This window comes from Anolis sagrei, chromosome 6, assembly GCF_037176765.1.
Source record: "Anolis sagrei isolate rAnoSag1 chromosome 6, rAnoSag1.mat, whole genome shotgun sequence".
In the NCBI taxonomy this organism is placed as follows: Eukaryota; Metazoa; Chordata; class Lepidosauria; order Squamata; family Dactyloidae; genus Anolis; species Anolis sagrei.
The window spans coordinates 34,824,433-34,848,194 of NC_090026.1; the positions used below are offsets into that span (position 1 = coordinate 34,824,433).

Consider the following 23,762-nt stretch of genomic DNA (forward strand, 5'->3'; position numbering starts at 1 on the left):
CTTATGAAAAAGGTCAGCTCCCTCTCCAGGGCTGTTCCTTTAACTGGTTAGTTAAACAAAGCTGCAGCTCTGATGTTTCCAACTGTCCCAATGGCGTGGTGAATGCTAAAAATACCCAATGTGTTTTGTGATTAATACTTTTCCATTTCAGCAACTACTGCTGTAGCAACTGGCAGGTCATGTGACAGGCAAAAAGTGGTGTCAGAAACAAGGCAAAAATAATCAACAAAAATGAAACTGCAATGGAAAGATGCTAGACTATCATCCCACATGGAATTAGAAGTTTAAAGATGCTAAGCAAACTAAGGTAGGAATAAAGGTAGTCTAAAGAGATGAGTGAAACTTTCCAGATCTGAGATTTGAAAACCCAACAAGCATTAAATCAAATCACAGGTAGAAATCAGTGTTCACAAATAAGGCACACTTGTTCAACTTTATAGACAGGTCTGTGTTCTGTGCTTTTACGTGAGCATCCAAGATAATTCAGCACAACAAAATATCTCAAGTTCCTTCACTCATTTTAAACCTTATAATTGAGAATACAAGATTGGAAATGTATGAGCACTGAATGGAGGATTCCTACAGACGACAGATGGAGCATAATTTCCCTGTATCACCCTCTTCTCCTTCTTACTTAGCAAAAACAGAATTGTGAGCAATGTAAATATACCCAACTGTGTTTAATGTTCACAGTATTTTTAAGTCAGTTTTTGACCTTCATAGTTGATGTGGGGGGAAAAACCCCAAGAGGTTTTTCCACTTTCATATTCTTCTTTGGCAAGGAAATGCCAAGCTCCCCATCAAAGATGAGCAACAGAATGTTTCTTTCAATTATTAAAGGGGAGAGGAGTAGAAAAGCAATGCAAATTATGGTACTAAACCTGGGCAGAAACTGGAGGTAAAAGGGTTAATCACATAAATGGATGTTGCTATAAACATGAAAAAAATGACTCAATTCTCTCTGGAAGTTCTGTACACTATTTTGCATGACTGTCTATTCTGAATCCTACAGAGACAGCAGGCTAAATGTTCATATGAAAAAGCATAATGCAGTGCATTTTCGTAGTTTCTTATAGCCAGTCTGTGTTCCAGATACAGATGAAAATCTGCACATGCTTTGATAACCATGGGTACATCAAGGCTGCCATTACTACATCTGCTACTATGCAAGTGCAAACTAAAAGCATCATATGAAAGCATGAAGCACCTGCAAAGCCATCAGTAAAGATGTTAAGGTCAAGGAATTGTTCCTGACGTGGCAAGAAAATGGGTAATTTGACCTATCCCACAATTCGAAAAACCCTGATTTTAAGCCTAGAGAGGCTAAATACATTTTTCAGTACCATGGTCACAAGGTTTCCAAACCACTGGTGAGCAAGTTCATGACCCACAACAAGAGCCACCCATTGGCGAGAGGAAGAACAGGAGTTTTTGGGATCGATCAGTAGCGCAGTTTCCCTGTGCATGAGAAAGAGCAGAGAACGAAGCAATATGACATCAGACAGGGAATGTAATCAGTCCAGCTACAATAACTGATCTATTTTTTAAAACACCTTACGGAAAGTTGCAGGCTAATATATGAAAATAGTAACTATAACGTTAAATTTCAGAGGAACATATCTCACAAGGTATCCCACCTCTCATTAAACCAAATTACTAAAGCTTGGAAAATTCAATTTTGCAATAAGTTGCTTCACTTAGTTAATTATTTGTAGAGACCTTTTCATAAATCCTTTATCCCAAATACAATTTAAACTGTCAAAACGACTCATATTCTTTCTACCCAATCAGAGCCCACTTTTAAAAAACGCTTGTGCAAAAGGTTTAATTGGATTATGACTGACTGGATCTCAGAAATCTTCCAAACTGGAATTTCAGAGATAAAGAGAGATATAGAAATCCTTGCAGAGTCTATGACTCAACAATATATCTTCCGCAGTAACTTACATGACATTTAACAATACACCTCTGATTTAGTGAAGTTTCAATTGTCTTGCTGAACTGGCTTACACTGCATTTAAGTGTGGAAAGTAATACACCAGATCAATAGTCAAACTATTTTCTATCTAGTTCAGATTTGATCATTCATTTGCCAAGAAGAACTGTTCATCTGCATTCCAATATCAAACTAGACCCTAGATACATGGTGTGTACACTATAAGATGTGAATGTTGCAAGAATCTGCTTTCTGGCTTGTCTTTGCTCCTGTAAGTATGCAAAGGGGAGGGGGGTCGAGGGACTGTTTTTAGGTTATTTTCTGGCTTGTTAAGAGAAACTAGCTAAAGGGTTGGCTCCATGCTATTTTCACACATCACAATAAATAAATCATGAACCACAACAAATGAATCATGGATCAAAAATGCATTCTTTGTTTGGCCGTTCTTACTGCATGCAGAAGGGACTGAGCGGCTCACACTGGGATGCCGCTCAAATACAAGAAGTCAGAGTTCACACTGATTCCTTGTTTGCCATGATGTACAAACTTAGCCAACATAACTAGAATGCTGTGTTTAAACTAGATTATAGAAAGTTTGAGTTGTGGACAACATGAATATGGACATCAAGTCTCTCACCAAATGTGTTTTGGAAAATAATAATAACAGTTTTTGAAGGTTGAAGAAATGACAAATAGTACTCACATAAACCTCAAGGCATGCAGTTTGCCACATAAATGACGGCAGAGAGATCTAAACTTGTTTAAGGGCCAAACCATACTTGGAGTGGAGAACGGTTTGGTTGATAGAGAAACCTATTTGTGATCTGAAGAAGAAGTAATGAAATATCCCTTCAAATTGTAAATCACATGCTAAGAAGTATCTGAGGATACTACCTGTCTTTTGGGAAAAGTAAAAAAATATTCTTTTTTTTTTAGCAAGGGGATGATAAAAAAATTACCAAGTTTGAAGGAATAGCATAAGGGACCAACCTAGGTTTAACCTACAGATAAGCTAAAACATTTCACTGTTTAATTTTAGTTGTTAGAATGTTACTATTTTATATTAACATCTGTAAAAACTACAGATGGTAAGTGCCATCTTAACAGCCATTGTCTCCTATAAGGAAAAACTTGTGAAGTATTTTAGGATAATGCCTTCTACTAGACATACAATATACATTCTCAATGTATTTTCCTTCAGAAAACAGTCTCCTCATTCAAATGTATGAACATTTGTTAAATTGATTAATCAATCACTGCAAATTATGGGTTTTTTTAAAAAAATTGAGCGTCTATTCCAAGCTATCATAGGAGGCAATTCTAATCAAAAGCACTACAAATAAAGTTCCAAATTCCGTACTTTTTCTATGAAATATTTAGTTGGAAAAGGTTACAGTAATTACAGTGCAGATGGCCTCAGGTGATCACATAGCTTGAATTATCATCCAGGATGCTAAAATATACTGGTTGCATTAGAAACAAAGTGTGGGTTGCTTTGTTAAGAGTGCTTCTAAATTTGAGGGAGTCTGTCCCAAAAGACAACTTAAATTAATCACTTGCTATCTTTAGTAACCTAAGATAACTGTTGTAATTTTTGAAGAAAAAACTGACTTGTGTGAACTTCTTGTGACTGATGCCAAAAGTAAATGAACTAAAATGGAACTTTGGAGAATTGTTGTTATTATGACCTATTTGCTGCCTATTCATAAACCTGAAGAGAATTATTTTAATTTGAAAGGTCTGAAAGATCACACAGTGCTCCTCTTTCTCCCTTTCAATGGTACTACACATGAAAAGTGGTTACAGCTATAGCTCACTGGTGATACCCAATTTGTCCCAAGTCACCCGACATAAATTATAACAGGGCAAAGAGTTACTCTGGACACAGATAGTCTGTGTACAAGTGTATGAGTACAAGCATGCACATGTGTAGTCAAAATTTAGCAACAAAATCTAGCAAGTTTAGCAATATGGTATTGTCCACACTAAACTAATTAAGATATTCTAATATAAGGCAAGGCCTATAATGTGACACACCAAACTCAGCTTGCAAACCATTTCAATCTGTATGTCAGTTGAGTCATTTGGAAAAAAAAGGATGTGGGCAAGTACTGAAAGTATACATGCTCAATTACTGAAGTAATGCTGGGATGAAGTAAGAAAACAGATCAGATGAAAGTATGTGGGAAACAGAGAAACAAGATTATTTGTATGTCAAGTTCTGGTAGCAATGTTTTTATTCTGGTATTTTGGGACTACGAGTTAACTAAGAGATGAACCAGAGTATGCATTAAGTTCCTGAAGACTCACTACAGCAATAAATCTTCATATTAAAGGTGGAGCAGGGGAATTTTTGGCAAGAGAGTAGGTAACAAAAAAAAGTCTTCTGGCTCTGAGTTATTTATTCTATTGAGCTTCAGTATTAGCAACAATCCACCTCAGATGCTCTATTTGTGAGAAGTTAAAACTAGTTTAGCATGATGAGATAGGATATAGTTCTTGAGAAAATATTAGCCAACCAATGTACCACACACACCACTAAATATATATGGAATTCAATTCAGACCAATTTGGGGTAGTTATTGTAATCTGTAACAGGGGGTACACATCTCACAAATTATTTGAGAATCAAAATTTAATAGAATATATACTGGAAGTCTGCTGTCTGAAGAAAATATATAAGATGCTAATCACTTCAGAAAAAATATGGATATAGCAAATAAAGATTTTTTCCCTTAGGTTTAAAGAAATTTAGCTCCTTAACTGTAAATTACATAATTTTGTATTCTTTAAAGAGCTCCATGCCTAGTGCAGGTGCACTCTTACCCATGGCTAAATATTCTCAGTTCCTCCCAGGAATTAATAGCTCCTTAACCTTGGTTACAATTAGCACCAACACTTACAATTCCTGTAGTGATAGCTACTCAGGAGAGGAAGCAAATTTTAAAATCTGCGCCCAAATTCCGATACAGAAAGCCTTTAGATTATCCTTGCCTATAGCAATAATCAATGTCAACATAAGATAATTGTAATTAGCCAGAATTGGGAGAATTCATTTCTGAGAAAAGACAATAGAGAAATGTATGATTTCAGGTCTTTCCTATAATTTTTAATTGTGATTAAAGAATGGCTACACTGGCATAAAATCATAGCTTAATATTATGTTATTGAATTTGCTTGTAGACTCCCCCACATGCCTTTCCTCATCCAGCACAGCCACAATGGGATCAGAAGAGTTCACTTCTGTTTTCAACTAACTGTGGCTTGTAGTTACATTCTGACTGTTACAATGATAACTGAATTATGGTTTACTGAAAGACACACTGATCTCTAAGCATATTTTGAAGCTGTCTTCTTCCATTAAGTCATAATTATAACTCATTTGTCCAGGTTTAGACATATTGAAAAAGCACAGCTAATTAAAAGTCATGTCTCCTTCTCATGACTGCACTGGAGGCTAGCAGTCCATGAGCTAAGACACATCTCTGTAACACATCTCTCTAACACTAACCTTGGCAACTTGTAACACGAGAAGTCACTCTGTATTTGCAACTGGGCAACAGAGAGCTGGAAAGAGATGCAGCCCAAGTATTTTTTTAAAAACTGTAACACCTTTAATTGTGGTTCCAATATTTTCCCTAGGGATTTACTCAAGTGGATGAATTTTTGTGGATAACTTTTATTGCTCAAAATGAAAGATAATTCAGGAGCAGTTACTAAATGTAACTGAGAACAAAGCCCAAATCATTTCAGCTCCCTACACCTCACCTGATATATTGGGGAAATTAGTGAACAAGAATACAGATGGGAGGAAAGACAGTATTTTAACAGCATACCTATAAGTAACAAGGCCCCAGTTCTCCATGGCACCTTTATAAAATAAACACAAAGGTTTATTGATATTAATACACACAACAATCTAATTATTTTACAATTCAAAGAAAACTCAAATTTCAGAATAATACAAAGCACTTTACCAGCTGCAAAGTCTGCAATAGCTATGAGATCAATTTTGGGAAGAGGGTAAGGAACATTGAAGTAATCCTTGTAAAAAGGTAGTGTTTTAGCAGCAACCTATGAAAATAAAGACAAAAATTATAACATTGTATATTGACCAAAACAACAAAGATATTTAATTGCCAACTATCTTGCTACAGGATAGCCAAAAGTTTCCCTTATTTGCAAAGCAATAAAACCCCTGCAATTCAGCAAGCCAGCAACAACAGCGGACTTAACCTAACTATATTATATGATCATCTAGCATGACTGTAAAAAAGAACTTCCAAGAGTATCAAGTGTTTTTGGGATTTTGTTTGCAAACCTCAGTTTTACCTAAGTATAATCATATGAGCTTAATAACTTTGAAACCTTCAGCTTTATTAGTAGTGTACATTAATACACCAATTATCATGGAGCTTGATCACTTCTAACTTCACTTTGTGTGTCAAAATATATTCCAGCTGCTGATTCTAAATTTTAAAAAACCATGGTTCTCCCCAGCATGAAAAGTAATCAGTCTTGTTACGCATCTAATTCAACATTGTTTACATAAATGGTAGTCTAAAGGGCTTCAGGCAGTGTTTTCTCTCTCGAAGTCTTACTTGAAAATACCAGGTATTGAAACTTGGAATTTCATTACATTCTACACCAGACAGTAAAAGACAGTAAGATTCACTGAATATTCTCCATATTTATAGGAGGTTGTGTGATAAACATCTGAAGCCAATAGGTCCAAATGGAAGTAAAATATATCCCACAGCAACGCTTGTTCTGCCATTTCCTACCCCTTTTCTGGCAAGTGCAAAAGCGCAATTGAGAACAGAGATACTTAAATATTATTTACCTCTAATGCAAATTTTCCTTGTTCTGCTTTGCCAACAGGAGTGTAAACACGGACCAACACGCCATCTGTTGACCTGGTCTCAACAAAGTCATATTCTCCAACCACAAAAGCAACAAGATACGTTGACATCACAGGAGTACGAGCAAACTTCACTTCCACCAGATTTTCATCATCAGGGTAGGGCCTCCGGTCAGTGACATTCTGTCCAAGGAAAGATGTTTGGAAGACATTTTGTTACACTGAAAGTGAAACAATATAGGATTTTGCAAGATGACAGGAGCAAGTACTTCCTTGAATTAGTTTGTAATATCAAATAAATGTGTGAATCCAGGTTTGTCAAATTGCTTGCTTCTATCGATAAATGCTCATCTATTGCATATTCCCCATGACTTTGCTTTCCACCATGTTTCCTCATACTTCTATTTGTGAAAGATACTTTCTTCTCTTTCCTTGAATTCTACTTCACATTTACTTCCCATTGTCAAGAGCACAAGTTTATTTAGCCCAATATGTTTCAGAGACAGTTCTTCTTGGACAGATCCCATGAATACATCTGCTGTTAACTCAAACAGAACAGTGGCACACTACCTTTGGTAGAGAAATAAGGAAGTAAAAACAGAACTATCCTGTGTGGCAGAAGGGGAGGGGGGAGAAATACCATCCTAGATCATTGGACTTCATTCGTCGAGCAATAAATCAGGATTTTGCATCACACGTAAGTGGTCCCACTCTATTTGCATTCAGCTGAACATATGAATGACCACTAAATAAACTGCACTTTTAGAGATGCTGTCTTCTGTTTTGTACATGAGACTATATTGCTAATGTAGACAGCAGTCTGCATTTTTACTTACTAACATTTTGAAGGACTTACCATATTTGACAAAGCGACTCTGTCTTTAGGAACCACCAATGAGATATCAAAAGTTGCCTTGATGGCTGGCTCATCCCAACAAGGAAATGCCCTGCGAGCATCTGTAGCCTGGAGAAAAAAGGAGCATCAACTAAACAAGCAAATGCGAAAATTTGAAAATAACAGAGAAATAAGAACATAATATATCCAAACAGCTATATTCCTCAAGGAGAATGCAATTTTAGGCAAACAAAAGGATAGATAAGGCAGGAGAATATAGCCAGTCAAAATACATAAACAAACACATATGGACATAGTACAATAAATACCTTTGATGAACAGCTTTCCCCCCCAAAATATTCATATGTTCCCTTGATCCACTAACTACATGTTTATATATCTGCTACTTCATTAAAAACAAATGGAAACAAGTAGGTGCTTAAAGAAGCAATATTACAGTCGAATTCCTCTTGAAGAATTATTCTAGCATAAAAAAAGTTGTACAGGTGATTGTACTTTTTCACTAAGTATACATATGTTCCCTAATGCAGGCACTTGTTCTGCAGGGGCATGCAACCATCTCTCATTTTTCAAATGGTGGAGGAGGTAGTCAGTTTTTGCCAATGGGTGAGTTCAATGTCTTGTCGCTTGATGAGCAATCAAGTGCACCACTGTAAAATCCACCCTGGAATATATATATATAGGTTTTAAGTGATTGTGACTAATTATAACTTTATCATGGGATTTTCGTGGAAATATGTACTCAGATGATGTTTTACCATTGCCTTCCCCTTAACCTAAGATAGTGTGACTGACCCCAGGTCACCTAACGGGTTTCCAGGACAGGGTAGGGATTTGATCTCTGGTTTCTTAGCCCAACACTCAAACCACTGCACCACACTGGCTTTCAGGCTACCCTAAAAATATATAGACAGGATATTAGATTGAATGTAGCTACCATTAAGAAAGGACACAGTCTCCTTATCAGAATCTAAAGTGCACTGAGAAGGGATGCTACTTCCTATTAAAGAGATGGAAAGAGTAGACCAAATGAGCTCATACCTCAAACTGAGTAACAGCAGCAAAGCGCGTATCTCCAGAAGGAGTGGTGTATTTACTTCGATAGAAGCCTTTCATTTTGTCATTCAGTTCTCCAACAAAATCTATTTTTAACGTTCCCATCCCTGTAGTTAAAAAAAGGGAGAGATTATGTATAATGTCTTACCACCAGGTATCAATAAAGCTGAACCAATAAGTGTTCAGAGATCGAGCTCTGATGAACCTAAATCTTGTATTAGATAAACATGCTGAGGCCTGGAATGGAAATGGAAGAAAGGGACAGAATGGGAGCCTAACAGTAAAAGAGCAGATCATAGGAAACAAGTAACTCAGCCACAATTTGGCTAAAGAAATGAAGCCTTAATAGTAAAGATGAGAGATGTTGGGAAAAGCAGCAGCATGTCAAAGGAATGCCTAAAATCATGAGTGACTGAAGTAGAAATCAGGGGACAGTTGTTGAATGTGGTCATCGTGTCACTTTAAAATACCCCACCACAGGGTTTTTAATGGAAAAAATCTATTCATAGGAGGCTTGCCACTTAGATTTAGAGAATGGGTCTGGCCTCAGGTCACCTAATGGACTTCCAAGATTGCACAGGGACTTGAACCCTGTTCTTTGTCCAACCCTCAGGATTTCACATTGTTTTTCCAGAAATAATAAATGGTTTTTTAAAAAAGGCTTCAAAGCCATTCTAAAAAAGCATAACTTGTAGCTGTGAAACATCACAGGTAGAATTCTTCCTGTGATGTTTCACAGGTAGATATCTGCCACCATTACAGGAGTGGTAGATGGGCAGTAATAAGACAATACTATATGCATGCTGCCCAATAAAACAAAATAACTTTCATAACAACCTGTAATCTTTTAACTCAGGAACACAGAACTTGCCTCCACTCCAGGTGTATTTTCAAGGCAAAGTGTCATGTTTCAGTTAGAATGATAAGCAATTTTGGATTATATCCTTCAAGCAGTACTAAACATAGTTCAGTTTTAACAGTTACTTGATATTAGGAGAGCAAACAGATGTGTCTGGAATAAACGCTTCGCCTGTTTCCAATTTCCTGACAAACAAGCGAGCAAGTAGGCAGAGGTCATTCTATCAGAGCAGTGGGAACTCTTCACTTGACTCAATTCCACTCAACTGGTGAAAGTGGAAATCACCAAAGTGAAATTTCATTGACAAAAAGTGCTATTCTGTAAAATGTATAACTTTTAAAGATGTACATGCACATTCTAACTGTTTTAGTCTTTTCTGTTATGTTAATCTGGAGATTTACAGTAATATGCTTTATTTTATCAGTAGTAGTACTAGTAGTATCTCTTCTTTCTCCCAAAATTGGTACTTAAATCAGCGTACGATTTAAAAAGAAAAAATACTGCTAAAAGCATATAAAAATGAACATTAAAATGGAATTAAACTACGCATGACATGAAAACAATTCAACCTAGGGTGAAAATAATAAAATGCAATCAAAAAGAAAAAAGGGTATTACAGTTTAAAATAATACAGCACCTCTGTAGTCAATCCTTTAACAGATTTCTGTCTTTAAAGCCAGTTGGAATAAAAATGGTTTTGCCTGCCAACAGGACAGTCATTTCAATTTGTTGGGGGTTCCAGTATGAGCAGTTTGGATTTTCAGATTAGGCAAGCTCAACCTACATAACCTGGAAAAAGGGCCCTGCTTCTAATTTGTTGTTATGGGTCTTCAGGTTGAGTTGAACTTGGACAACCATATGCTAGGAACGTTTTGTTTGTTTGCTTTTGGTAAGATTGATTCAGAGAAGGTTTCCTTATTGCCTACTTCTAAGGCCAAGAGAGTATGATTTGCCCAAGATTACTCAGTTGCTTTCCAAACCCTGGTCTCCCATAATCAAAGTCCAACACCGAACGTTTATGGAAAAAGCCTTACTTACTTACATCTTTATTTAAAAAACTCTTATTTACTTAATATTGAAAGTTTGCTCACAATGTTACATGCATCCAGAGACTGTGTCAATGTCAAATGAAATGTTATAATGTTCAAAATGATCAATGAATAAGACAAACACTCCTAATCTTTTTCAGTGAAAGAAATATTGAGCAGATCCTTCCACTCATATTTTAAGATTAATTTGCATCATAGCATATTGCTCATTTTGGTTGAGACTTGGTGAAGACTTGGCTTATCTTCTTCATGGTTCAGCGCTAGAACCAGAACATTCTAACCTTTCAAATATATAATATAGTGAATATCCACAGAAGACTGGTTTGCAGTTGCCATTCTGATTTTAAATTAGATTTAAATACTACACTCTGTTTTTCACTTGTTTACTGAATGTAGGTGTGACTTTTATATTTGAAAACTATGTTTATGTTTTATGTTAGTTTTATGTTTTCAGTTTCTCAACCCTGTGCATTGCCGTCAGCTTGAGCAAATATTTTCAAAAGATTACAGGAATCTTAACTTTTCTCCTCTTCATTTTGCTCTGATTTGATTTGCTGCAGTTTTTTCTTTATTTGATTTCGGCTTTACTTGTTCCATGCTATCACATGGTACAAGAATTCTATGGGAGTTTAACAGGGCATTAACATGGAAAATAAAAAATGGAAGTTCTATGTAACTACATGGGAAATTATATATATCAGGATGAGGTTGTAGCTCAGCAGCAGAATACAAGCTCTTGAAGACAAATATGTCAAATTCAATCACTGGCACTTTACATTCAAGGTATGTGAGATAGCATGACTAAAAATATCCTCCTTAGATCTCACAGAGATGTTGCTCTTGGAAGGAGACTGTACTGGTGTGAACTGATCAAGAGATGTATTCACTTGTTTCTCTCTTTTCAAGACACTTGAGTGTGCTTTACTTTTCAGACACAAAACTCAGTAGAAAAGCAGTGTATAATTATAGAATCATCATTTTCTCTATCTTTATACATCTAAAGATAATAACAAATACTGCAAAATAGGAGCAGAATGAAAATTGTACCACTAACAGTGGGCCATCTTGGCCAGAGCACTCCTGTGTTTCGTTATTCTATAAAAACCTCACTAAGCAACACCTGATCTTGTAAGTTAAAGATAATGAGAAAATTTACCGACAACATGATATAGTATAAAAATGTATCTTAGTTTTCCAAAGAAAAATAATCTTATATCATAATACATAGTCCGAATAAGAGCTTGGATATAAACTACCAATCATGAAAAAACTGGAAAGAACGGCAGTATGCACAGGCGTAGCTGCCTGGATGGTCAAAACATAGATGCTAGCATCTATAACTTTGAAATATTTTTCCAGTCCTGATATAACATAACACATTTTAAGAGAGCAAATTACAGTTTTACTGCATGACTTGTGATTTTCAAAGTATATGGCTCACTTAATAATCCATTTCCCCATACAAATTTGTAGCATCAGCATAGGTTAATACAATTACATGATTTTTTTTGTTATCTGTAACCCAGCAAGCAACCAATCTATACCAGAAGGGAATATATAACACTGAGTGGTGTCTTTTTTACTCCTGTATAATGTACCAACTTGGCACGTAATGAACACACACTTCACCAGCAGACAGCATCGTCAGTCAGCCTACTCATCTCTTCCTCCTCCTCCTCCTCCTCCTCATCTTCTCTGACAAGTTGGCCAGCTATGGACAACTGAGGGTGGTTGCAGACAACCAATGGGCAGGAGTAGGAAGAGACATCCTCGACCAAGGAAAGGAATGCACGTATTTTTGGACACCAACTGAGTTACCCAGTTTTATAATCAACGTTATTGTGTGCATTTATTTCTGATTTATGGCAACCATAAGGTGAACCTATCACAGGGTTATCTTTGCAAGATTTGTTCAGAGGTTGCTTGCCTTTGCCTGCCATTGAAGCAGAGACAGGGTGATTTGTCAAAGGTTACTTAATGGGTTTCACTGGCTGAATAGGGATTCAAACTCTGCTCTCCAGAGTCAACAGTTGACTCTCTCAGAATCAATATACACATGAAACAACTTTACCTTTTTGAAGCGTGCTGGGAAAAGAGAGAGTCACTTTCTCATCTTCATTTTGGTAGTTGAATCCCGTAGCATGGATTTCTGAGAAGTAATAGAAAGTGATCAAAATGCTTAAATCAAGTGAATTCCCTATGCCTAAAAAAGCCAGCTTGAGAGATATATACAAGATGCAAGTATTACAAAATCAATGGATACATTCAAAATGTAACAATAGTGGTTGATAGAAAACAAGTTAGTTATACAGTACTTTATTTCACTGAAATTATAACTATAGCATGATTATTTTCCTTCAATTCAACCATAACTATTTAACTTGTGTCCTATCAGATAAAAATGGAGGACCTTCTTATAGCAAAACCAGAGGCACTCCAAGTAGCCAGCTACTAGTCAAAAGATATTTAGTACAATGCCAAATTTTTAAACTTCATTTGTGTTTTTAAATACATTACATTAAATACAATACAACTATGCCCTCGGTTCGCTTCTGACATGATAAATAAATATAAAATTTAAAGGCAACTAGTTTTCAACTTAGGCCATATTCACACATGATAAACAGAGCTCTCTAAAATTGTAGCTATCATCTAGCTACCTGCTCAGTCCTCCTTGGCTCCTACTGCCAACAAAGTGAAGTAATCAGAAAGTAATTTAGAAGTTTAGTTTTACATCAGTTTTAATTTATCACTACTGTATTAGTCAGAATCTAAACCATAAAACATTTATCGTTAATATCTGATTCCTGCCTTATTTCACACTAACAAATCAGAAGTCTACCACCAGATTGCCAATTCCAGATTTTATTTATTTATTCATTCATTTACCCTATTTATAGCCCGCCTTTCTCTACCCTGAAGGGGACTCAAGGCAGCTTACACATAGACAATTATTCAATGCATTAAAACATATACAGAACATTAAGCTTTAAATTAATTAAATTAAAATTATTACATATTAAGCATTTTGAAACATTACATTCAATATTAAAATCATGCCATCCAGAAATCGTAGTCCAAAGCCGCTCCATGGTCATTGTACATATTCCAAATATGTTATTACACTAACAGATTTGGTGCATCAACTACTGTTGATGCTTAAAGTCTGTTTGCTTAAAATTTGCTTCCAAGATAAAAAGTTAAAAAAAGACTTGCTTCTCTCAACCAAAACAATCCCCTAAATCAAAATCCCATTCTCAAAAGAGATGGCGTGCCTGTTTGTATCTATGAACCACAACCAGCTAGAATGTCTAAGATCAAGGATTCTGACATGTGTGGCATAACCTCTTGGTAGATTTGAGATTCTGCATCTCTCTCCCCCTATTTCTCTTTCCAAGAATAAGTAATTATTTGATCTCTATGGTATTGCAGACCATTTGAGAAACACATTATATATTCAATTCATTCTCCCTTTGCCACTCCAAAAAGAAAAAAAGAAAAGAAAGAAATATATGTATAAACTATTAAAAGAACATGTTTCAGATTATTTTATTCAAAGCATATGTCAAGGAGTTGGGGATTCTCTCACATCATCCTAAGGAAAACATTGCTACTCCTTTATTAACTATGCCTTCTTTGGCTCCCACCAACCTAGATTATCAGTTTCTAATCTCTTGTTTTCAGAATAAGTCCTCGACCAAATAGTGGCGTCATTAGTACAGCTTTCTTCATTGGAACTGATTATTTGAATCCTTTCCAATTGGTGTTCAGGGTGGGCAGATGATAGTCCTCATAGATGAAACAGGCTTGGTACCTTAACATAGATGAAACAGGCTTGGTACCTTAATCAGTTATATAGGTCTGCGTAGAGGCATTCAACACCAGCACAAATACCAACATGACCTTCTGGACTGCTCAGTCGGTATAGAATTTGAGAGTAAAACATTGCACTGGTTCATCAGAAATTCTTGCCATATTTACTACTACCTATTGATTTGTGTGGTCTTTTTCGGACACAATATCCTTACTATGGAGCTTGCTATCTATCCCCTCTGTCATTCTTCAGAAGGGCTGTGAAGATTATACTGTTTGGAAAGCTTTTTGTGGTTTTAAATGTCATCTCCTTATTTACTGTGATGAATTAATAATTTTTTTAAAAATGTTATGAGTGAACCAATTTTCTTTTTAATTGCTGTGTTATCTGAATTTATAAATTGCCACAAGCACTTAGTTAATAGAATACTAAGACACACCAACAAAATTCAGATATGAGGCTGATTTCTATTACGTTCAAAGCTTCCTTTTCAGAAAATTAGATCTCGTTTAATTCCACCCAAAGAGCTCTCTGTATAACATAAGCAAAGTCAACAAAAGAACAGACCCAATAAAAGAGTTCACCAACCTCTTCCCTGGCAAACCACTAAAAGATAAGAGCATATTGTTCAGCATTTACATCTCATCATTTTGTCTTCCAGCCTGCTTGTAATACCAAGAGTAAAATATAACCCTTAAAAACAGATAAACTTTAAACTTCGTGACAACATTAATCACAACCTCAATTCTTATATCACACTTAATAAACAAAATGTATCCTCATAATGAAAGAAAGCCAAATATTAAGTGGAGAATTAATGTATGCACAAAGCACCCTTCAAAGGGTTAGGCTTTGATAGCAGTGATAGTACAGCACATTTTCATTCTGAAATTCAGATCTTTTCTGCAAGTTTCATAATCACTAAACTGAAGTTTTCTATCACAATCACCTTAAGTTTTCTAATAAGGTACCTTCTGGATACTCAGTTCTTGTGGGTTTTTTCGGGCTATATGGCCATGTTCTAGAGGCATTTCTCCTGACGTTTCGCCTGCATCTATGGCAAGCATCTTCAGAGGTCTGCTGGAGCTGGGAAAAAGGGGTTTATATATCTGTGGAATGACCAGGGTGAGACAAAAGGCTTTTGTAAGTTGGGCTTACAGGAAAATGGAGAAAAACATGGTTGTCCACACCAACAGACAAAAACAAAAATTCCACAAACGACAAAAGCAACAGCCGAAACCAGAACTGGATACATCACGGACCATCATCAACCTGACAGACAGACAACTCTCTGAAGACCAAGTATCCATACTAGCGAAAGGAGGAAACTTTGCTGTAACCGCCACCAGGATCCCAGTAGAAAACATCATTGCCAATGTCGAATCAGCAATTTACCGCCTCCCAGAGGAGGAAGCAGAAGAAGTACGAGCGGAAGCAGCAAGGATCCTGAAAAAGGCAAAACTCCCCTCCAGTAACATTACTAGGAAGGAAAGAGAAGCCATTAGAGACCTAAATTCAGATCCTGATATCCTCATTCTGCCAGCAGACAAGGGGAATGCCACAGTCATCATGCATACAGAGCAATACAAGGAGAAGATCAGAAAACTCCTGGACCCTACTATATACAGAAAACTTAAGCAAGACCCAACCTCCAAAACAACCAGAAAAACCAACACTCTAATTAAAAACTCCTCAATCAACTTCGACATACGACAGCAGCTATGTAAATCGGAAGCCCTTCCACCCAGGCTTTATGGACCCCCCAAAATCCATAAGGACTCCACCCCACTCAGACCAATCGTGAGTGCCATTGGGTCCCCGACATATGACTTAGCCAAATTTCTTGCTGCACAGTTACAAAGCCACATTGGGCTCACAACACACTACATCAAGGACTCAGCCCACTTCATTGAAAAAATCAGCAATGTCAAGCTAAATCCAAATGACAAACTGATCAGCTTCGATGTGGTGTCTCTATTTACCATGGTCCCAGTTGCAGACACCATGGCACTCATCAACCAGAGGTTCCCAGAAGACATCACGGCGCTGTTTCACCATTGCCTCACCACCAGCTATTTTCAGTGGGACAATGAATTCTACGAACAGAAAGATGGAGTAGCTATGGGGAGCCCTCTCAGCCCAGTCATAGCTAACTTCTACATGGAACAATTTGAAAAACAAGCTCTTGAAACAGCAACCAAAAAGCCCACTATATGGTTCAGATATGTGGATGACACTTTCACCATTTGGAGCCATGGAGATGAAGAACTCAACAGGTTCCTGGAACATCTTAACAGCATCCACCCTAACATCCAGTTCACTATGGAAAAAGAAAAGGAAGGAAGACTGCCTTTTCTAGATGTCCTAGTCATCCGCAAACCTGATCAACAATTGGGTCACACCGTTTACAGAAAACCCACACACACAGATAGATATCTACATAAAAACTCCAACCATCACCCAAGTCAAAAAAGAAGCACCATTAAAGCCTTGGCAGACCGTGCAAAAAGAATCTGCGAACCCCACCTCCTCCAAGATGAACTGAACCACCTCAACTGGGCTCTACAGGCCAATGGATACTCCACCTCAGACATCAGAAGAGCTGCAAGACCACGAACAAGCCACAAGAGTAAAGATGAAGATCCACCCAGAGGAAAAGTGTTCCTGCCATACATCAAGGGAACCACTGATCGCATAGGGAAGCTGATGAGGAAACACAACATACAAACAATCTACAAACCCACCAGGAAAATCCAACAAATGCTACGTTCAGCAAAGGACAAGAGGGATCCTCTCACCTCTGCAGGAGTCTACCGTATACCATGCAGCTGTGGACAAGTCTACATAGGGACCACCAAACGCAGCGCCCAAACAAGAATCCAGGAACATGAAAGGCACTGCAGACTACTTCATCCAGAGAAGTCAGCCATAGCAGAGCACCTGATGAACCAACCTGGACACAGCATTTTATTTGAGAACACAAAAATGCTGGACCACTCTCACAACCACCATGTCAGACTACACAGAGAAGCCATTGAAATCCACAAACATGTGGACAATTTCAACAGAAAGGAAGAAACCATGAAAATGAACAAAATCTGGCTACCAGTATTAAAAAACTCTAAAATTAAAACAGCAGAGAGAAAAACAGGCAGGGACATCTAATCACCTTTCAAGAAGAGTTTGCTCCAGGCACTGTCAGCCCATTGTATGCTAATCAAGGTGGTCAGTTGAAAAGATTCACACCTAGCCCAACTTACAAAAGCCTTTTGTCTCACCCTGGTCATTCCACAGATATATAAACCCCTTTTTCCCAGCTCCAGCAGACCTCTGAAGATGCTTGCCATAGATGCAGGCGAAACGTCAGGAGAAATGCCTCTAGAACATGGCCATATAGCCCGAAAAAACCCACAAGAACTGAGTGATTCCGGCCATGAAAGCCTTCGACAATACATCTTCTGGATACTATTTCAGAGGAAGGAAGTGCCAAGCCACTGAATATTCCTTGTCTAAGAAAAACCCATGAAATTCATGGGAGGCAACTTACAGGAATGTACGAACGAATGTCTTCCAGATTTCCCCTGAGATGATCAGCAGAGAAAATAGTAAACTGAAGCAGCTATATCATTCAATGCATAATCTCAAGTTACATTTATTGTTACTGGTGAAGGTTCACAAACAACTGATGCCGTCTTGAACAGACTCCATTTAATTATTAGGACAAATACTCACAGGGCCATATCAGTAAGCCATGTTTTAACACTATAGGATTGAGTTTATTCATGTCTTTCTTCCTAACTTCTGCATAATTTACTTTAAAACTATCCAAACCTCGAAGACTGTTTTAAATTAGTTAATTTAAAATTACTGTGGTTTCATAGGTGACATCTTCTATACTAAACTGAATCAACAGCCAAGAATATAATTAACATATATTGGAAGACCTATAGCATTTAGGCATTTAAAGTTCTAAAAAATGAAAAGTACAGACTAGAAACATGAGGTTGGAAACATATTGCTCATATCATCACTCATCATAAATGCAATGGATTTTGATTTTTGTTATCTTTAGATTCCAAATGGCAAGTAAAGCTGCTTTAACAAGATAGGTCAGCATTCTTAGCAAACAAAAGAAGGGAAAGACTAATATCTGCCTAAAAAATTGTATTGACTGGAAGACCCACACTTTCAATCTAAAAGGACCATTAGGTCCTCCTGACAGCAAAATGTTGGGCATATTGAAGAAGTTTAAACAAAGATTAGTGGGGAAACACTGAAAGTTTTTTACATTGACAATAGTGAGTAAAGTGTTAACTCAGTCAAACGACTCCGGCTCTGTTTACCTCTCCGAACGTATTCTCCCCTACGAACCATCAAGACCACTAAGATCGTCTGGAGGGGGCCTGCTCTTGGTCCCTCCGCCTGCACAAGCACGGCTGGTGGGGACGAGGGACAGGGCCTTCTCGATGGTGGCCCCTCGACTTTGGAACTCCCTGCCATTAGAGATCAGAACTGCCCCCTCCCTCAGGACGTTCAGGAAACTAACAAAGACCTGGTTGTGGAATGCGGCATTTGACAACTGTTTTAATTCTTTGCCCACATGAAAGGAGGATGATGAATGGGATTGTGATGGTGTCGGACGATTTGGCTCTTTTAACTGGGATGATAATGTTTTAATGTGTATGGTGCTGATATTTTAATCGTGTAATGAAGTGGCATTGTGTTGTTATTGTATTTTTTTGTATGTTAACACATGTTGTGAACCGGTCCGAATCCCTCTTTGAAGGTGAGAGGGTCGGTATATAAAACCTCGAAATAAATAATAATAATAATAAATAATACACTTAGAATGAGTAAATAACTTTCAATGCATAAAAGCAGAGAAGTTATTCTGGCTAAAGGTAAAGAACAAAAATGTGAAACATTTTTTGCAGATATCATTCACTGTAGTTTAAAGTATGGCATATTTTATGTCCATTAGAGTTATATTTATTCATATTTTACATAGCTCAATTTATACTTGCTCTATTTATAAAAATGGAGACACAGAAACATTGTTCCCTGAGAAAATATACATTGTTTCTTATCAGTAGCATTCTCCCCCTCATCCACCCTACTAAACCAGGTTTTTCTAATGGTGTCTCTCCTCCTCCTCCTCTTTCTCTATATAGAAAGAGATACAAACAGAAAATAGTTCACAGAGTTTTTAAACTTGTGATGAGCTCAAATGCACCTTTGAGCTTATCAAAAGAGAGTTGATTATAAGAAAGCCTAGCTATAACCATCAAGATCTGGAAGAAATATTATTTTAAACAGAATATTAAGCTGCTAAAGACTGTTTCTGACCAAAATGCACTCAGCAAATTGGAATTTTGGTTTTTTATATGTACCAGAAACATCTTAACAATATTAAATTTGTTTTAGAGACAGATGTTGACTTCAACTGTTTATCAAACTTAGCCATTTGCAATGCAATTCATATAAAGCCACTAGAGTATTGAAAATATATACATACACACACACACACACACACCAGTTGTTGGATCGGGAATTCTCCTCCCCTACTACCTATGTACACACTTCACACTCTACTAAAATGAAACCTTACACCATACTGTTTCTACAATAGAAATCCTAATTCAAACAAGGCATTGCAGCACATATAGACTTAGGTTCTTTTACTCCACACAGAAATCTTCTCTATTTTGCCTCTGTTCTGATACCAAGGTAGGAAATTTTCAGATATCCATAGATACAAGTCAGATTACCAATTATACTTTTGTCCCATCTAAATGAATGGCTTCACTTTAACAATAACTGAAATTGTAAAAGAGGAGGATGGCAAGGGGAAAGGGAAAATGAAATGTTATAGCACCTTTATAACTACAGTAAATGGATTTGTTTATTTACTTATTTATGGCATTTATATGCCGTCCTTCTCACCCCGAAGGGGACTCAAAGAGGACTCAGAGCGGCTTACAAGATATATATATATACATACAATATATTATATTATTAGCATAGTGCAATATCAGTATTAAATATTGCTATATTATATTATATCATTATATGGTAATATTATCAATAATATTACATGTAATATAAATATATAATTATAATATTATATTATTATTATTATTTGTATTATATTGCAGTAATTATAATATTATAAATATTATATGTATATACAATATATTATATTATATTATTAACGTAGCACAGGAGACAAGGTGGAATTGTCTTCTGCTCCCCTCTCTCTTCACTCATGGTTTTAGCATGAGATTGAATAGATATAAACCTATTTATTGAGATGCAATACAGCGTGACATTAAGGCTCCTGGTAGAAAGCATATTGATACAGTTGTGGTCATGGGACAGAACATAACATAATTAAGAAATGGAAATCAGAAATCTTGCCCTTAATTTTCAAACGACTGGGGAAAAAAGCAAAGGTATTTCAAATCTTTACAATGATCAGTTACCAAAGGTCTGTTTCTCTGGGTTCAAAGCTCTTTCTGAAAAGATTCATTTCGTTGTATATGCAGTGGTGAGGACTTTTGTATTAATATATATAGCATGCAATGAAGCCATTGTCTTTGTCCATAATTATGCAAACAGATTAGAATTTGTGAGTATAATTAAATTTGGCTGTTTATTTTTCTAGTCTTCCTTTGTAATCTCCTTGTTCAAGGACACTGATATCTAAACCCCTTACTGTATGTCCATGCAGGTTGCAATGTTTTGCAACTGTTTCTTTGATATTGCCAGATGTACTGCGTTATTCCCATTTTTATTTTATCTCCCTCTCCTTCCCTCCTTTTAATACTGAAGAGACTAACTTTAATTGTAATTAGCTTCAGTTACAGAATTGTTTTATGGATGAGGGGTAAACCCAACCAAATTTATATCTAAATAAATATACTGTACTGTTAAAGTCTCACTCTAACAGAACTTAACTACACATGTTTTAAAATCATCACCCAGGAGTTTCAAATACATCCCCATTCACTTTACTTCCTAACTAATTAAATTGTGTTAACAATATTTTGAAAGAATTGAGAAAATTCAGAGAATAAGGGAAGAAGGGGTTTTTTAAACTAAGTACTTTAATCTTACTGCTGAGAGGCAAACTGTAATGTAGTTTGGATAAGGAAAAGAGTCTTCATTTTATGAAACATTAACCAAACAGGAGATTAGCAACTTGGCATCTGGAAGTTCAAGTACTGCCAAGAATAGTACTAATCTTAGTGTTAGAATGGGAAAAATACATTTACATCCCAAAATGTAGTTTGTCAGCTTGATAGAAAATATTTACACATACACAAATCCCTTTAATTTCAAAATGGGTTTTTCATAAATTGAGATAATGCTACAGCATAAAATTCAAAGAGTCACTAAACTTAGGAATAATCTATTGTCACTGACACTGCTATGGACTTCCTCTATAGACTTTGTTTTAAAATACAACACATCATTTTAGAACATCATTCAATTATACCAAACATAATAATTTCCCTATTTCAAAGTAAATGAGATTGTCAACAGGGGCTGAATGATTGATCCACCCATTTAAAAAAAATATCCTTTGAAAACACTGTTCACATATATGCTAATCTACAATGCTAACCAAAAACAAAAAAGTCCCAAAATATATGCCAATCTCCTTCCAACCAGAGTCATATAATTAGAAACTACCCCTGTTTAAGACTGAAAAGACAATTCAAATAGACATCAGACAGGATTGCCAGAAACCTGGACAAACATTAACATGGTACCTTTCTCCCCAGCTAAGGTACAAAAATTGAAATAAGACAGTTGCTTGTAAAACATTTGTAGAGAAACACAAAGACACTGACTGGTGGAAGTGACTCAAATTTCTTGGAAGGGCCACAGCATTGATTTTGGCACAGATGATTGTTTAATCAGAGTATTGATCATTACATAAAGGATCAAACCCACATGAGTAACTGTAAAAAAGTATTTCTGGGTTGTCAACTAAAAATCTGAAGCAAAGTAGATCAAATCAATTGTAGCTACTTGTTCTGCCATCATTTAATATAAAACATTTAATTTATTTCTTGGTCAAACCTGGCTCCTTTTTCTATATTTAGTAGCAAGACCAATTCATCAAATTGGTTCTCAATCTGTAATGTATTACACTAGGTTATGCATCTGTGCATTTCTTAGTTACTACATGTCCATTTATTTACAGTACAGCTGTGAGATTTGACTTGTGATGACCCATGCCTATAAACAACTAAAAGAACTATTGAAAACCATGGAAATGTGTACGCCTTCAATATACAGAGCACTATGCATATTAACGATTTTGCAGCAAAGAACATCTAGTACAGATTAAAATGATGGTGCATCTACAGAGCAATTTCTGAAATTACACAGTAGCCAGATGGATATGTCCATTAATTAATGATTCCAATTTGTAGGCCTGCAATAAAACAAGTCTGGACCTTGTCCAAAGGTTATTCACAGTAACGTTCCAAACGAAGGACAACGGCAACTATTCAAACAAGAATTATACATACTGAGAAAGGAGTTGACTATTCTGTGATACTCCCTTCTATGAAAGAGAAGTAAAATGCTAGCTATTCCAGATACTGGTTCACAACTTCATGAACCATAGCTTATGAAGCCACAAGCATGTGTGTCTTTCTGCAAAGGGCATCTGCACAAACAACCTGTTTTGTAATAAACTAAATTTTCTGAAATTGTTTTGGTGACCTTTTCATTTGAGATACTGTAGGAAATATTCTGCAAAAGGAGAGGAGTGTGTGTATGTACCTTCAAGTTTCCTATTGATATAGCAAGTTCATGAATTTCGTTGGGTTTTCTTAAACAAGGAATATTCGGGGGAGCGGAAATTTCTTCCTCTGAAATATAGCCATCAGCACCAGGTACTCATTGTTGATCTTCTGTCCAAGTACCAATCAGGGTTGATCCTGCCTAACTTCCAATATCAGATGGGATCTGGTGCCTTTCTTACATTCAATGCTCCCACCTTAAGCATGGAAAAGGACTTAGGGAAGGAGCTCTGTACCCTCAGCCACTGATCTGCTACAGGCGAGATTGCTGACTCATGTCAACTACTCCTGAACAGTCAGAGAAGAAGGAGCAATCCCCAGCATAAGGCTATCTCTTCTCTCCTGGGTGTGCAATGATAATTAAAATACACTGAGAATACTTGCTCAGCTAACTGGAAGCTAATCGGGACACAGTTGTGGCACAACTTTGCTGCTGTGGCTGCATATCGTCCCTGGGAAAGAGAGAAAAGCCTCTGCTCCCTCCTCAATTGATGCTGGAGATATGTTACCAG

General features: G+C 36.6%; 1 protein-coding gene across 2 annotated transcripts in view; it reads right to left on the reverse strand.

The window, feature by feature from the left end:
• NPEPPS (aminopeptidase puromycin sensitive) overlaps nt 1-23,762 on the reverse strand; it is an 85,519-nt gene that overhangs the window by 25,649 nt on the left and 36,108 nt on the right. For both annotated transcript variants that reach the window (XM_060780910.2, XM_060780909.2), the window contains exons 3-9: nt 12,689-12,766; nt 8,695-8,816; nt 7,654-7,761; nt 6,780-6,980; nt 5,914-6,010; nt 5,773-5,806; nt 1,344-1,458 (exon numbers count right to left, since the gene is read on the reverse strand). In XM_060780910.2, the coding sequence (XP_060636893.2) occupies nt 1,344-1,458; nt 5,773-5,806; nt 5,914-6,010; nt 6,780-6,980; nt 7,654-7,761; nt 8,695-8,816; nt 12,689-12,766 (755 nt within the window). The remainder of the gene's footprint in view (nt 1-1,343; nt 1,459-5,772; nt 5,807-5,913; nt 6,011-6,779; nt 6,981-7,653; nt 7,762-8,694; nt 8,817-12,688; nt 12,767-23,762) is intronic.